Consider the following 18,371-nt stretch of genomic DNA (forward strand, 5'->3'; position numbering starts at 1 on the left):
TGACACTGAAGACAAATTCAGCTTTGCACAACAGAAATAATTGATATCATTTTAAAAGATTATTAAAAGATTAAACTTTATTTAAATTGTAATAATATTTAACAATATTACTGTTTTTACTGATTTTTTTTTTTTTTTTTTTTTTTTTTTTTTTTTTTTTTTTTTATAAAATAAATGCCACCTTGGTAAGCATAAAATACTTCTATATTACTGACCAAACTTTTCAACAGTAAATATTTAATTACACCACTTGACCATTTTATTTTTTATAATTATTAACAAGCCTTTTGTCTCATAACCCTAACACTGCAGGAGGGTTAACAAAAACCTTTTTCAGAACAGTTTTTGTTAATAAAAAATAAATAATTGCAATAATTGCAACTCAAATGCATGTTACCACATTTATTTGCTTTCACTAATCTCACAGTTTACTGAGAACACTTTCTTACTATCTTCCTGCTACCTACCTAAACATAAACCCCCTCTTCCATGACTTTACATATGGCGGTGGCCAAAGCAGTGTACTATGATTGCTGGAATATGCACGGAAGCCCTGACAGCAGTCATATGAAAATGTCTTTAGTCTAAATATTTAGACTTGTTTGTTCTTTTATTAATTAATTTTGTAAATGAGAAGTGTTAATAATCTTCTACATAATCAATTATAGTCCAGCTGGTCAAAGCCTTATGACACAAAATTTAAATAATATCTGATGACCTACTTTCAACTAGACTACAATCAATTCTGTATAATTAGCTGAATTTTTCACCCATGACCCCATAATGAAGTAAAATCTCACTGGCTAGGTTAACAGTAACATTAGTTTTACAAGCGGTCTCTCGTGGTTCAAACCTACAAACTCTTCAGTTTCTAGCCCAGATCTTTAATCATCACCCCAGAGAAAGGTTCAAACCCACAAGGGCACAGCAACACGGCTTATCAGTGATTCACCTCAACCACCGAGCCACCTTTGTTTCAATGACAGTTCGATTTCTCTGCATTATTAATGTGTTGAGAGCTTTAGTCTCCGAACAGGGAATGTCTACTTGAAAAAGGAAGTTAGGCCTGGAAAAAAAAAAGCAAAGACAAATGTTTTGTTTCCTTTAATGGAAGGAATTCTAATTATATCATCTTTTACTCACCCTCATGTCATTGCAACACACATGACCTTGTTGAAAGCCATGTTTGAACCAATCTGTAGTCTCCCAATATTGAACAACACCACAAAATTAGCACAATACAATGAAAAGAAGCCAAAACACAATTAAATTAGCACAACACAACGTAAACAAGCTGAAACACAACAAAATCGGCACAACACAATGAAAAGAAGGCAAAACACAGTTAAATAAGCACAACACAGCGTAAACAAGCTGCAACACAACAAAATCGCCACAACACAATGAAAAGAAGCCAAAACACAGTTAAATTAACACAATGTAAACAAGCCGCAACACAATGAAATCGGTACAACTCAATGCAAACAAGCCGCAACACAACAAAATCAGCACAATGCAATGGAAAACATCACAGGGCAATGAAATTAGCAAATCACAAGGGAAACAAATCACAGGACAACGAAATTACCACAACAGAAACAAGTAGCAGGGCAACGAAATGAGCACATCACAATGGAAACGTCACAGGGCAATGAAATTAGCACATGACAATAGAAACAAGTCACAGGACAACGAAATTACTACAACAGAAACAAGTCGCAGGGCAATGAAATTAGCATATCACAGTGGAAACAAGTCGCAACACAACAAAATCAGCACAATACAATGAAAAAGCTGTAACACAACAAAATCAGCACAATACAATGAAAAAGCTGTAACACAACAAAATCAGCACAACACAATGAAAAGAAGCCAAAACACAATGAAATTAGCACAACACAACGTAAACAAGCTGCAACACAATGCAATAAGCACATCACAATGGAAACAAGTCACAGCTCAACAATATTAGCACATTAAAATTAAAACATATAACAGGGCAACGAAATTAGCACAACACAACGGAAACAAGCTGCAACACAATGAAATAAGCACATCACAACGGATCAAGTCGCACCAAAACAAAATTATCACATCACAATGGAAAGAAAGTCACAACATTGCAAAATTAGTCCAATGCATTGAGTTGTAGCGATTTTGTTGTGTTGTGCACTACTAGGCCACGTAAATCTGGCTTCCCAAAATAATCTTTTAAGTGAACAATTCTCAAAAGAACCAACATTTTTCTTAGTGTGAAGACAAGTACAGTATATAATAATGTAAAGAAACTTTTCAGCTCAAAAGAACTTCGATTGGCTCCATGGATGTTGGAGTTTCTTTAACGATTGATGCCAATAAAGAACATTTATGTTTAAAAGTGGACAAATATGAAATGACATAAACAGGAATAAATGACGATGGATGTTTAGGATGTTTATGTTAGGTGATTTTTTTCTTTAATCGTTATCTGGTTGCCTAGCCTTATCCCATCAATATTGGAATATCAAAAAACCAATTCACGTTCTCACAGCAGCTACTAGCCCACCAGCTGATTTATGCCCCCATGGGACTTATGAGGGAGCTTTGATACAGATATAAACCTCCGATACAATTTCTCAAGGGAGGTTTGAGCTCTTGGAAGTTTGCAGAGATGTAGGAAGGTTCTTAATAGACTTGATATGTGTGTTTAGATGTGCAGACAGACTCTCCTGAAAGCGGTCTGGGTAGAGGGCTGTCTGAGCCCTAAGCCCTCTAAGAAATAGGACACACACATACTCCGACATCCAGGGTCGACAGCAGCCTACCGGCAGGGCAAACGCAAGTGCTTGTGCATGTCCCAGTGCACAGAAAGTCATTTCAGGCCAGAGCACTGGAAACTGATGGTTTCAAACGGTTAGCTGTATGAAGCTGTTGTCAGACATATCTATTATTCCTTTTGACCTCTTCACAGACTCTGAGGAGACACTACAAAGGGTCAAACTACAGGGCTTAGCTTCTATTTTCTACTTCAATATTTCATCCAACATTAGCCAGGTTTCCATCCATGCGCATGCAGATTTATTCAGCCCCTTTTTCAAAAACCACCTCAAGCAAGCATAAAAAACTTTTTTGGGAAATTAAGGGATTTTTTAACTGAAGATTGGCATGTACATCACTCGTTTCAGATGCGATATTTGGAAATGCGCATACCGTAAAACCAGGGTGATGGAAACATACTGTAGCTAGTAACTCCTCTGCAAAACAACATATTTGTTTTTAAGCATATATATATATATATATATATATATATATATATATATATATATATATATATATAGGCTACAATTGTAATGACAACATAACCATTTCAAACACTGATAATAAATCAGCATATTACAATGATTTCTGAGGTGTGACATTGAAGACAGGAGTAAACATTATAGAATTGGTGATTACCAAAATACCCAATATTAATTATAAATCCAAATAAATAAATAATATTTATCAAAATAAATGTTTATGTTTCTGTAATGGTTAATCCACACCAGTATGTATAAGCCTCTTTAGTCACATTAGTGTTTCTAATACAAAATATAATTATTGTTTGGATTTAATGGATTCAATATTCTGTATATAAAATTCTTATATTTAGTATTTTTATTATAGATTAATATAAATTACAATATCAGTATGTATGAATGTACATACAAACACGTTTATATATATATATATATATTTGTTTTCTAATACAGTGAAAAAACCATCAGAATGATTCATATACTGTACATTGAAATATCAATCTTGAAATAAGTAAAATCTAAATCATTCAAATAAAAGCAGTTTGATGGAACAAAACAGAAAAAACAAACAGTTTTGACGTGTTTTGTGAATGTCATTTATTCGTAAGTAGCACCAATCAAATGCAAAAAGGAGTAAGTGACAGACTTTCAACAAATATATGGCTTAAAGAACCACAAGCCATAATCTTTATTGTACGAAACTACACAAAACACAATATAATGTCTTGAAATATATTGATGAAGACAGTGGAATAGTTACAAAAGCAGTAACAGTGGTGCTTTAGAATGGATGAATTTAGAGATACAACTTTATGGAGAGCATTTACCATACTGACAGCATAACAACATGGTGTCTGCATGCGAAAACCCTCTCCGCATTTCTAAATACATCCCTTTAAAGCAGCACAGCTAAAAATATTAAATCTATTATTGAAAATTAGAAGGAAAAATTAAACTGTTCAACCCTTTTCCGCTTTCATCTCAAAGATTCACAGCCTACGCAATCTCTCCTGAAGACTGGACACCTAAGAAAAGAAGCAAAGACAAATCTCCTGAGCACATCCCCTTGTATTTGCCTGCCCTGCTTGAACCTTCAGTGGTGCATCTGGAATTTGTCACTAGAGAAGGCCAGGATGTGATTCGACACGTACAGTAGGTAGATGAAGAATATGAAAGATTGGTGGGGAGTCCAGATTGCAGCTGGATTTCCTGGATTTCTCAGATAGAGCACGAGAGGACCAGAAAGAGAAAGAGCAGAAAATGACTCGCCTGCTATGACCCCAATTACCACCGAGGAGATCAAAGAGCTCTCTGCCACTGTGATATTTAAATGATGAGCCTGGATAGGGCCTCGCTTTTCATATCTGCCCACCACCGCCGCCCTCTCACTCTCTCGCTCATTCGGGGTTTGAAAGCGGTATATAACAGTTTCTTTCGCCTACTGCTGAATTATAATGAAACCGAAAGCCAACTGTAGGAGCCTGTTTAATAAATTCATATATTTTTATAGTGCCATAATATATAATGTATAATGGGCATTTAGATCTTACATTATATTGTTTACATGCATCATTTGCAGTATTTGCATTGAAATTACATTGATTTGCATGAAAAGTGGTACTAAGACTATCAGCCTGAAAAAGTGAAAGCTGCAAGAACATGGCACAGAAGGTACAGACATTTACCGCATAAATAATAAAATATACTGGCTTCTAAAATATATATTTTTTGTAATGTCCATTCAATGATTTACTTAACTCATTGGGGGGAAACATTTATGTATGTGATTAACTGTGAATTGAATCAATTGCTCTAGTTTGAATCAAGAACACAGAGTCAAGACAAGACTAACTAATATTTTAATAGAATCATTATTTAATACAAATGTGTGGATGGATGCATGAAAAAAAAAATGTATATATGGACACAATCAGTGAAAATGAATAAACCATGAAAGAACACAAAAACACCATAAAGCATCAAGAAGGTGGGCCATATGACTCAACTAAACTTCACATCTTCTGAAGCTGTATGATAGCTTTATGTAAGAAACGCCAATATTTCAATAGCTATTCAAGTTGAACTTGAGAACCAAATCACCACTGATTTCTTTAATGATTTGTTAAGGCTTTATTAATTTATGTAATATTAGCAGAAGTAATATTAATAATAATATGTAATAATTATATATAATTATAATATATTTTAATATAATACATAGTAGGCCTAACATATAATATATTATACAATACAAAATATATATATTTAATATGTTATAGTATAGATAATAGTGATATTAATTACATATTATACATTACAGTTACTATTAATAAATACTTTAAAGCTCAGTAGTATTATAGTGACTTTCTTTATTGATTTATGTTTTATAGATTAATTTAGTAGTAGTAGCAATAATAAAAATGATAATAGTAGCAAGTAGATGTCTTTCCCTGATATATTCTGCCCTTTTTTAATGGAATAATACACATACAGTTTCATGGTCTGTAAAAATTATATTTATTGTCTGTATATTCTCAAGTCACCGCAAAATGTCAGTTTTAGGCCCTGCTTGTCATATAGTGCAAGAGTCTACTTCAATGACATCTGCTTTTTTTGGAGTTTAACATCCTCAGTCCTTATTCTCCTAATTACCTGTAAGTCAACAGGAAGTTTTGTTCTTGCTTTTACTGAAGAAAGTCAGTCCTACAGGTCTGGAATGACATGAGTAAATGATGAAAGGATTTTCACTTTTCTTTTTTCTTTTTTGGCTGAGCTACTCCTTTAGCCTTCATTCTCTTGATGTTTACTGAAATGCAACACCAACCAGCCCTCCGACGCTCCTCTTACCAGTCATTCTCTCAGTTTTCCACTCTTTGTCTGTTTTTTAAATGAGCATATGGGGGCTAGGGGACATTTACCTCTCTCTTAACAAATCAAGGATAGCAAAACATTTACCCTTCTGTTTGGGCAAAACCATCCCCCCGCTGCATTCCAAGGCCAGGTGTGAACATAAAATGCTATTAAATCAATATGAGAACAATAGAGAAAGAGCGAGCGAACGAGAGAGAGAGAGAGAGAGAGAGAGGGAGAGAACAAACATCTAAGGCTGTGTGGGGGACCTGGTATTAAATTTCAGATCTGCTGAAAAGCAGGATGTGATATAAATATTGATGAATCAGATGGCTACCTGAGAGACAGAATAGCTATCTCTTGTTATCCGGATCCCGACATTGCCTTTGTTAACAGTCTGTGTTGTCATGGCAACAAGCAATTAAATGGCAGCATGCATTTAAACATTAGAGACAAGTTGAGATTCATGCTGCCGAACAATAGAGGAGGGGGAAAAAAACGCAGGCTGTGTGTGATTGCTAGGGAATTGAAAAACGTTTCAAGAGTGAGAGAGAAAAGTTGTGAGGTACCGCTAAATTGATGGTATACAAAGGCCTTGTAAATGCTGAAGTACACTCTATATCTTACAATACATGAGCTTGAAGCCTAGTGTACTAACAGACACGGATTCGGACATGCCCTGAGTGCACCTGCACCATGCACTTTAGACCATGCGCTCAGATTGTTACAATAGGGCCCCAAGAGTTTTTTTGTTTTTTTAAGTAATGTTTTGTAGTTTTAGTTAAAGATAATAGTCCTGTGCTTTGACTATAAGTAACGAAACTGAATCAGATCTAATGTATACAAGAAAGCCAGAGACTTACGGTTACAAAAATATATAGATTTTAACTGTGATTATATATATATATATATATATATATATATATATATATATATATAATCATTTATATATATATATATATATATATATATATATATATATATATATATATATATAATGTTTAAGGTAATCGCTGCTCAGCTCTTTGTTTCTATGCTAACAGCTTTTTTTTCTAAATGGTCGATTTCAGATTAGTATTATAGATTGTTCAGTTCTTCAAAGTGAATTAGGTTTTTTAAACATGCTTTATAAAGTTGAAATCACGACAGGAGAATCAATGATCACGTAACACCCACAGATCTCATGGGAGGTCTATCCTTATCACTAAAAATCTATTTCTGGATGAAGAAAACGAATTAGACTTTTACTTTGAGATATCTACCGTGCTCAGAATCCAAAAATGTTAAGTGGACATATGATTGGTTGAGATCTTTGGCATCCTCCAATCAAATCAGATTACTGAGTGAACATTAGGAAACATCTACATAAATGCATTGATACGACGTGTTGAATGATGCTACTGCTGAGAAAGTGAAGAGCCTTCGGGGTGCACTTTGCAGTTATAATCCCATTACTAATGATCTTCCATTGAAAAAACAAATTACCCGAGTATGACAGCCTTTGAATATGCAAGTGCTAAGCCACCCTTATTACCTGAAACATCAAATATCACTGAACAGAATCAGTGATTCATCCTTGAAATTTGCCATGTTAATGGGGATACTCAGGTTTGCCAAATAAAGAAGGGAACAGGCTGAAGCCTTAGTCTGAACATGTAAAGAGAAGGAGGGAGCAAGATGGGCTTTTGATCGCCCAGCAAGGCCTACTCTTGTTTTTAAGGTTGTCATTGGCATAAAGGAACATTAGAGATTTTTTGTGAATTGTACTAATAGAATACTTTGTATATTGACTACACATTCCATGAGAATTTTTTGTTTGCATTTTCGGGAAACCCGGGGTGGGTAATTGAGAATGAATGGGGGGAAAGTCATGTGAGAAGAGGCAATGCACCCATCGCAGTATGACTGGATATTGCTGGCTATGTTTGGCTGTGATTGGTTCATGCAATGAATCCTGCTTTTGTGTTCGGGCACGTTCGTGAATCAGTCTGAAATGAACAATATAATGGGAAGACTTCTACACTTGGCATAATATAGAATACACCATATTGTGGCATCAATATTCTAGTAATACTTTATCTGAAAACAATGCAGTGGATATTCCTCTTCTCACAAGGTACCTTAATTAATAACAAAACGTGAGCATCTGTCCCAGCCTTGGTCATTTCCCATCTATGACCTGAGAGTCATGTCTCTGCCTCTGTCTGCACAGTTGGATCTGTCACACCCTCATGCAGCTTTGATGATTCTCAAAGCTTCACATCACTCCTCCTTGTTGCACAGTACAGAAACCAGTGACTGTGCGTTGTGACAGTCTGGGCAAGCGAGTCAATGCAGGTGGTCATCCTTGCATTCCGTCACGTCGCTGTTAGCCCGAGTGGAGAGGTACAGTAAGAGCGTGATGTTGGAGGTCAGTTTGTGTGTCTGCCCAGATCAGATGAAATGGGTTTTGATGTTTGGTGGGGGCCCGAGTCGCTCAAGCAGTTTAGATCCAATTTCTGACCCTGTCAAGAGACACACACTCTGGGGTCAGGACTCTAATACCCCTCTGGCCTGTCGACAGGGAAGGATTCTGATCCCTGCACAAACTCAGGACAACAGCAAATGCCAAGTGAGAATAGAGCCATCGATATTAACCTGTGTGCACCACAAGGAATTCAAATGCAGTATTAGCTGGAAGACTGCAGGGTCTGACTCCAAATCACTGGTAGATTCAGTAGGGTTGGGTATTGACACAGATTTCACAATTTGATTCCAAATCACAAGCTCTTGATTCGATATCAATTAATGTGGAAATAGCTCAGGTACAGTACTTGTTATTCTGACAGATTTTTTCAAAAATAAAATAAAATAGAAATAACAGGCTAAGTAAAAAAAAATGGTAAGAATGCAATTAGGTCCTATTATTTATTATCTTTGGTTAATGCATTGCCATTGCCTTCTAATGAGATACCTTCTGATCTTCATTTATGTTTATTTCATGCTATAGTAATAAATAGGAAGAGAAAATTGTTCGCACGTTATATGTAATGGCACGTTAAATAGTGACAAAATGTCATTAATGGGTTTGTGTTTAGTTATAAAACTGACCGAATTTGAAAGCTAAAAAAAAAATTCTCACCAAAAACTGCAATATTGGTTGGCAGGCATGCTACACAAATTATTTAGTCAAGTTTTGTTCATGCATCAACATAAAATACTTAAAAGACTGTTCACACCAGTGACGATAACTACAGGAATAAACAAAGTTTACAACAAACTAAAATAAGTAAAAATCATTCTAATTCAATGAGAACAGGGAACTCTAACAGCACAAAGAAAAAAAAAATCATTAGAATCATTCTCTGAACAATTGGTTCCAGCTGATGCTCAACAAAAAATTGGTAATTAGAATGAAATCAAGCATTTAAAGGAGCTGTATGCACTAAAGCATACAACGTTTGCAGATATTTAGGAAACATGGTAAGAACACATATTTGTTTCTCAAAAAAAAAAAAAAAAGAATGCTACATTTATCTGCTTTTAAAGGTGTGTTCAGTGTCCAAGTGTCTGTTTTTGTTTGGTCTGTGTGACTCCGCCCACTGCCAATTTACCCAATAGTATTGCAACACCATGGGTTGCCTGTAGGTGGAATACACAGCGTATTGCAGCCATGAAAGCCTGCAAATGAACTTCATCAGTAATCGCAGATTCTACCCAACCTAAAAAGCCTTGGCACGCATCTAAACACCTCTATGACCAGAGGTATATTAAAAAGTGGAAAATCAACTCATCAACTTTGTAAGGTTCGTCCCCTTCCATTGTGAATTGCGCTCGTTGCATGTCCTGTTGCATGACCCATATGAGTGCCGAGTCTGAGAAGGAGTAGGGCGGGAAAATCAATATTTGGACTGCAGTGCCCATTACAACCACTAACTGGCAACATAACATACTGCACATTGAAAGCAACAGCTGACATAAACGTAATTAATAAACAGAACATTATAGTATTATGGTGTGGATCCTAATGTAGTTCTCTTAATGGTTACTGTTTAAAGTGTTAATGGGCCTAAAGAGATTGACCTTGTTATTAAAGAATGGATATCGAGATTAAATGAGGACTGTTAAAAAAAGATTGATTAATACTGGCAACTAAGCCCTAATATACAGTCATAACAGGAACATGCAAAACAGCTGTCGCGATCATCTCGGTTAAAATAAAGACAGCCATGGGTAATGTGACCACGTCGACCGGCCGTCTCTGCCAGATGTGACATTTCACGGCGTTCCCATCTAAATGGCTCCGATAAGTTCACTTGTGCGGTCCGGAGAGGATGAGACCGGCATAAATGAGAATGGATGAGCCTGGCAGGCAATTCTCATTCAGCACCGGGCTCGGCCCAATAATGAGGTGGATCTCAATTATGCCGCCACGGCGCTGTGAAATGAACCAGGGGCTCCCACCCTGACGCCTCTGGAGGCCCTTCAAACCCCCTCGTCTAAATTGAACTGATGGAGCAGAAAAGCCATTTTGATTTTCGTTCTCACCTCCGAAAACACGGTTTGGCAATGATAATGCCAGGCTGCAGTGGGCATCTGCCGTGTGCTTATGAAGGGGGTCAGCCGTGGTGTCTGTGGGTCCCTATCGGACGTGCCTTATAGGGGCGTAATTGGATTTGTGCTGACAGTCTGTTGACACAGACGTTATTAATTGGGGTGGCTGGATTGACATGCACTTAGACAGCCACCTCATAAATGCATGAAACTTGGCGCGATAATTGCTATCGCTCTGATAACTGCGGTGGGCTTGATTAATGATGCCGTCATCAGCATATGCCAAAGCTGACCTCACGGTTATTGAGTTAGCAGGCTAATCAGAGAAGAGGTGGGGCGACTGCGGCTCAAGAGAGGCACAAGAGATTGTTGAGGCTCTTCAAACGACTCTTATGACCTAATGAATGCTACAGCTGCCATTTAGGTTTCCGGAGTAGAAGCAACAACCAAATAAAGCACAACGGGATCACTAAAACATGGCCTACAGACTATAGTATACAAAATATTAAGGTTTACTGTATATATCAAGCAATTGTTTTATCTTTTATGGTGCAGCATGCTTGGAAGTGTTCGCTTATTCTCTCCTGCTTCTTCCATTCGCTCAAAAAATGTGCTTTTCCTTGCCTGTCACTCAGTAACCTTAGATACAAGAATACTGTCAAATATTTATTATAAATATTAAATGAGTTGAGGCTACAGGAGTGTTTCTGAGTGTATCGGCTCCATCCACAGTCAGACAGAAAATCCTTACAGTGTTGACAAAATAATCATATTCTGCACATCACATCTATAAAACGCTGCAGACAATACGTTTTTATGGCGATGCTAACTATTAATATGGGCAAATTAAAATAAGGGAAATTATATTCACATCCCAAACACTTAGGGGCAACATCCCAAGACAATACTAGGACAATACTAATACAATACTTTTATAATATAATATACTTTTATAATAATTTTATTACTATTATTATTATTTAGTATTTTTATTATTATGATAATGTTAACATGTTTGTTTTCAGAAATATTCATTATATTTTGGAATTCATTGTCATGTTTAGGTAGAAAATACTAGGACGATAATTAAAAATAATAAATATTATTATTTACATTGTTACTACTACAAAATATGTATGCACAATTACTTATAATAATATAGTTTGCGTGGAATTTCTAAAATATATATATTTTTTAAATATCTATAGCTATTAAATTAATTGCCATTTGTGTTAAGCACATTTTTTAGCGATCCTCCCTTCTTACTATTTTCAGAAAAGAAAAAAAAAAGATATAAAGTGAGAACTTTGTGTACCAGAATCGTTTATATATCTCTAAAGTAACTGTTAGACGTGTGTTTGTCTTTTACAGGTGTGGTGCCCAATAGTCTGGGTTTACACAGCCTTCAGCCCAGTCCAGTGGCTCCAGACAGCCAGGCTCAATCTCCCACCCAACTGCTGTACCGCAGCAAAGTCCAGCACCGCCGATTCTCCATGGAGGTGAGTCTTGTTTAATCATCTCATCCTTCTCCATGCCCACCCAAGTGCTCTTTCCAGAGGCTTTGATGGAGCTCTGCTTGTAATCTTGTCTGAGTACTTAATAAAGTACTTGCCAGAGGCACTAAAGCCTCCTTATCAAATGCTTTGTTTCTCTTTAAAATGAGACTAGGAGACTATAACAAGGAGGATATAACAATTTACTCAACTCACGATGCAATACGATTCACTACTTAATGCACAATACGATTTTGTAACGATTAAAAAAGAGAGAGAGATTTAAGACAAATTAGAAATGTTTATTATTTTTATTCAGACAAAACTGCTAAATACTTCTTTGGGAAACTGAAATATAACCAAACAAGATTTTAGTTTTAAAACAAACTCCAAATCAAATGAATTACACAAAAGAAAGAAATCTCTTAATATATAGACAAACAAAGCTTTGACTGTGCTCTTTTTATTTAAGATTAGAGGCAACCTCTGTAGGCCTATTTTAATTATAATCCGAACAAAGATACATGCAGCATGAGCAGATTTTAATCTAAATTAGATTGTAGAATTTCAAAATTTGAAGCAAAAAACAGAATGGCCTGAATTTAGTTTTGTGAAACTATACTACATAAAACTTATCTGATTGAAATAAATACAGCAGACGGCCTGAATGAGACGTGAATACACTCAGCAGGTGGTAATTATAGAACAGCAGTGATACAGCGTTTACTTGGCTGCCACTGTAAACAAAACAGTGCTGCGGTTATGAACACTAATTTAATATGTATTATACAGAGGCAAAATGAAAAGAAAATACCATGTAAATTTTCTAAAGATAGACTGTTCCCCTCAAAGATACATTAATATTAACACACTCTCCTACCCTCAATTTTATTGCGATTTGTTTAACAACATCTCAAAATTTTTTTAATCGTTATATATTTGTATTGATTTTCAAACGGCTCAAAGTGAATCGTTACATCCCTACTATAAACTGCTTTATAATGTGAATCAGTTTTACGGAAGCCTTAAGGGACACAGTAATGAAATATAAGATGGGAGGAAGAATTATATTTGAATTACTTTGCATTCTCCGGTACTTTTGTGTTTCTCTATTGTTCGTTTCTTGAGTGCAAAGTTTTTCCAGGGGAATGCAATAGTGCAAAGGTTAGGCTTGCTCTTTGATTATTTCGGCTGATGAGCCGAAATAGAGCCATTGAGCCATTCAGACTTGAGACAGTCTCGTGCTGAGACAGATCTTTACCCTTTTCAGCTCTGAACTGGCGAGCAATTCCAGCTGCAGTGCTGAACCGATTTGCCATTGAGAGCCTCTGCATTATCCTGTCTTCTCATGAATTTATGTGGACGACCAGTATTTTGGAGGAACTCAAATGAATTAGTATCATTGTAAAGCTGCAATATTTGAGAAACCACAGATTTGGAATGACTTTTTACTGCTGTAAGGTCCATCCTTGTGGCTTTCATCTGGACAGCCTCCTGTTGCAGCCCACAACCTTACAATCTCAAAAGGCATGCTGCCTATTAAACAGGGTTTGCCTCATAATTAAGAAAAATAGCACGTGGCACCAGATTAACACCAATAACTTGTAGGTGTATGTAAGTGTTCTCTAATTTTGATCTGAGATCATTTTCAAATATCAAATGATAATTTACACATTTTCAAATCAAGTTTTTCCATACGGTGCTTCAGAATACAATTAATTTATGAAACATGCTTAAAAATATCTGCCATTCTACTCCTGTAAAGATAACTTCAAATGCAACTATTGAAAATTATGAAATTGTAGCTTGTTCTCTAATTTTGATCTCCACTGTTTGTGTGTTTGTGCGTTTATGTGTTATATATATTTACGCACCTTTTGGGAATGGTCTAATTTTGGGAAGATTTTGGGAAATGGTCTAATTTTCTCAAAATGTATTGGGATTTTAGCAGAAATTGTGGTGTGTACATATATGGTGCCATAAATAAGCACGTTCAAAATACACCATGCCAAATGGATTGCTGAAGGACAACAGACTAATCAGAAGCCTGCCTTAAACAACATCCCAGTTTTTCTCCTCTCTTCCACCATATTCATCCAAGCAATTCAGTATCTGTATGAAAGGAAAGAGAAAGATGGAGTCCATCATTAAATGGAGTGGAAGTATTTCCTGTAAGTTAGTCCGGCACCACAAAAGACAGACTCCACATTCGGTGTGTTCTTTGCCTCGGCTGTCAGCTTTCTTATTCAGTGCTCATGAATCTAGAGAGGGAAATTGGAATCAATGCCCTCTCCCATTTTCAAATCCGATGACTTCTTTCTGCTCTCGCAACCCTTTTATCTGCACCATGCACCCTTATTTCATTCCCACAGGCATGACGGGAGAGCACTGAGGAAAAAGGAGGACATTTTATTCCCTGGTTTTATTGAGAATCGCTGGCTAGTTTTATTGCACGACCGTACAAACTCAGCCACAAGGCAGAGTGGCAGGAATCACAGGGAATACTCTCATTTTTCAGAGTACATAAGATTCCCTCTCATTGCCGTGCTATTTTTGGGCCTCTCCTAACCATGGCGATGAATCGAGTTACGAACTAACTCCATCAGAGCTTCTTAAATGCAAGAAGAATGTTGGTTATACTTCAGCTTGTCGTAAGATACAATATTTTGTCCTTCCCTGCCTTGGCGTGTTAAGCTTATGCCAGAATCCTTCACTGAGTGAGAGTCTTCATACTGGAGAAAAGTGACAGGTTTTCTCATTGTCATGCTGAGTTCATCATGGTAAGAATAGTCAGCTCTGCCTATAGGCGTAGAGTTGTGTTGTGCGCTGAAGAAAGCTGTCACATTCACCTTGACATGCTGTGTTTTCATATGTGCTAGCTGAACGCTAATAGCTGACAGCTCTTTGATGTGTGTGCAGGATGTAACTAAGAGGATGTCTCTGCCCATGGATATTCGTCTCCCGCCGGAGTTTCTCAAGAAGTTACAGATGGAAAGTCCTCCACCGTGCAAACCGCTTAGCCGCATGTCCAGAAGAGCCTCACTGGTTAGTAACCAAACTAAACTCACTTAGACAGTTAGTTAGCAATCAAAATGAGGACATTACATAGTCTAAGTTCACACTAATAACTACAGACGAACCAAAACTCTAACCCCCCTAAACTTTTTGCATTTTAAGTTGAATAGCTATAATAAAATAAAAAAATAAATAAAAAAGAACATTTATAAAGATGTACGTAAAATATTTCAACAAAAGTGCTAGAAAAACAAACCTGTCTGCATACATACAAACTCTGTTCAAAAACACAAGAGCTTCCTACCCAGTAAACATTTTTAGGCATTTAATTTATTTTCTTTTTTTAATCTTAAACCATGAAAGCCCGTCTGTACCACTGAATAAAAAATAAAAGAGGTAATTGTGAATTTTTCTCTCGCAATTAAGACTTTTTTTCTCAGAATTGTGTGATGCAAACTCCAGTTGCAAGTTATATAGTACTGCATGATAGAATCTCGCAATTGAAAAAAAAAAAACCCTCAGAATTACGAGATATAAACTTTTTTTATGACTTTTTTCTAGGGATGGGCAATATATCGCATGCATCACATGCATTTTGTGAGTAAAACCGGTTCCCTGATTATCGGTAAATCGCCATCACCTGCTTTTAAATGGAGAGGCATTTAATAGACAGCGCTGTAGATTACTGACAAGCTACGCAATATCAAATTCATTATCGAAGGCGATCCATCTGCAATAATGAACGTGATATTGCATCACTTGTCAGTGAACTACGGTTCTGCATATTAAATGGCACTCCATTTGAAAGCAGGTGATGGCGATTTAGCGGCATGGAACCGGCTTTACTGATGACCAGTTACAAGGAGAATTGCAACAATTTGAAGCAAAAAAGTATTTGACAATTTTGAAGAAAAAAAAACTACAACTACAACTACAACAACTAAAACTACAACTAAAAAACTACAACTACTAAGTAAAATAATTACAATCACATGAAGCATAATGAAAACTCTGGAAAAATAAAAGTATTGCATATTATTCATACAAATAATAGTATAAGAAAATGGACTCTACTGTACATCATTCACATTTCTCTGATTGGTGGAGACTTCTCTGCAGAATCATGGGAAATGTAGTTTTTAACCAGGTATTCCACTGCTGAATGCAATGAATGAAAATAATGTTGGCTCATGTCTTCAATAGAAGCATATAATATTGATTAACAACCTTGTAGCTTACAGTAGGTCTGACTTGTAGGTTTTTAAGTTTCTATTAAAAAATAATTCACTATGGAGAAAGTGAATGGTATTTTTACTTCATTACACTTATAGCGCCCATCAAGTTCAACTACTGTCAAACTATAGGCCTACTACTGCTTTCAAAATGTATATTGTGAAATGTGAATAGTGCTATACACAACAGGTTTGCACACTTAATGCATTGGTTTAGAATTTGTTTCTGCATTTGTACAAAAACAGCCTCAGCCCGGAAGAATATTGATAAAATACTTACACATCATAAATAACACAACATAAAGCGTATTCCCCATTACTACAAGAAGTGCTTGTAGTAAAAAAAAAAATATATCATAAATGTCTTCTGCAGACATTTTCTCTTTCTGGTCAATTTCTATAAAATAATTATACTGCTGCCACACAAATAAAACTTGATCTACAACAGGTTTAAAAGATTTCAAGGCATCGGTTGCATTCACAGAATATGTTTTCTCTATTGTCTAAGGTCATGTCCTTCTGCTACACACACAAAAACCTCAGTGGTTCCTACACAATGCTCTTAACTCGCTCTACTTCACGTTAAATAATATTAGCAACCCTAAAAGCAACATCGCCTAAATATCTAGCTCTTCAATGTGCTTATTAAATATGTTGATATCCATGTACTGTTTACAACTTCTAAAACTATTCATAAATGTTGTCATCAAACTATTTCAACAAATTGAAGACATGTTGGTCACACTGTATTTCACTCTTTTCCAGTCGGACATTGGCTTTGGGAAACTGGAGACCTATGTGAAGTTGGGCAAACTAGGAGAGGTAAGATGTTTTCCTTGACGAAAAAAACAAAAACAAAGATGCTATAGGCAAAAATTTAAAACATAAAACAGCAGCCATCGAAATGAAGATTCAAATGTGTTCATTACAAGATTCCCCGCGGGCGATTACAGTGAATATGAGTCGTGTTGAATGTGGATTCTGATTTAATTGGCTTTTTTTTTGGCATGAAGAGACATCAGTCTTTATATGCTCAAAGCTGTACTGCGACTAGCCCGTCAATTTTCCATTAAGTGCAACAAAGCATGCACATTGCAAATTGTGAGAAATAATGTACTACATACAGTACAACCCTGAGGAATACCATATCTAATGACTGCGTGAGAAAAACCTGAAGTATTGGAAAAAATACTGGAATCGGGCTGCAGTGAATTTACTTCAATAAAGAAACAAATGGCGGTAAAGCAGGCTTTCATATATTTGTATTAGCAGTTAGAAATATTTTCATTAATGTTTAAAGGTGCTTTTAGCTCTGCCTGGAAAAGTCAGAGAAATTAATAGAATTTTATAAAGTGTGATATGGTTTTATTCTAGTAAAGCTCAGCACTAAAATATTATTACATCAGCTAGAAGTTGCTCTTTTGTGAATAAAATATCAGTAATATCACATTTAAAAACCTTAATAGGCATGTCATTTAGCAGACACTTTTATTAAATTAATTTATAAGGATTATCAATTTACAAGGAGAATCGCCTTTGAGCAATCTTAGGTCTTTAAACCAAATCAAAGATAAAGATTTAAACCCACTAAAGATTTATATATATATATATATATATATATATATATATAAATTTATCCAGCAAGGACACAATAAATTGATCAAAAGTGACAGTCAAGACATTCATAAAATTTTCAAATAAAGACTGCTCTTTAAAACCTTCTATCACCATTTCAACAGAAATATTAAATGATTATTAGAAATGTTTATTGAAAAATCAGCATGAATTTCTGAAGGATCATGTGACACTAAAGACTGGAGTAATGATGCTGAAAATGTAGCTTTGCATCACAGAAATCAATTACATTTGACAATATCATCACACAGAAAACACTTCCATTATACAAAAATTTCAATGTATAAACATTTTTTAACTGTATTTCTTTCAAATAAATGCATTATCCACCTAAA

The 18,371-nt window shown here is 35.7% G+C and overlaps 1 protein-coding gene across 2 annotated transcripts in view; it reads left to right on the forward strand.

Annotated features, from left to right (window-relative positions):
* LOC113110849 (cyclin-dependent kinase 18-like) overlaps window positions 1-18,371 on the forward strand; it is a 94,762-nt gene that overhangs the window by 62,805 nt on the left and 13,586 nt on the right. For both annotated transcript variants that reach the window (XM_026275078.1, XM_026275079.1), the window contains exons 3-5: window positions 12,033-12,160; window positions 15,074-15,199; window positions 17,167-17,223. In XM_026275078.1, the coding sequence (XP_026130863.1) occupies window positions 12,033-12,160; window positions 15,074-15,199; window positions 17,167-17,223 (311 nt within the window). The remainder of the gene's footprint in view (window positions 1-12,032; window positions 12,161-15,073; window positions 15,200-17,166; window positions 17,224-18,371) is intronic.

The sequence above is a fragment of the Carassius auratus genome, chromosome 11 (assembly GCF_003368295.1).
Source record: "Carassius auratus strain Wakin chromosome 11, ASM336829v1, whole genome shotgun sequence".
NCBI classification, from domain to species: Eukaryota; Metazoa; Chordata; class Actinopteri; order Cypriniformes; family Cyprinidae; genus Carassius; species Carassius auratus.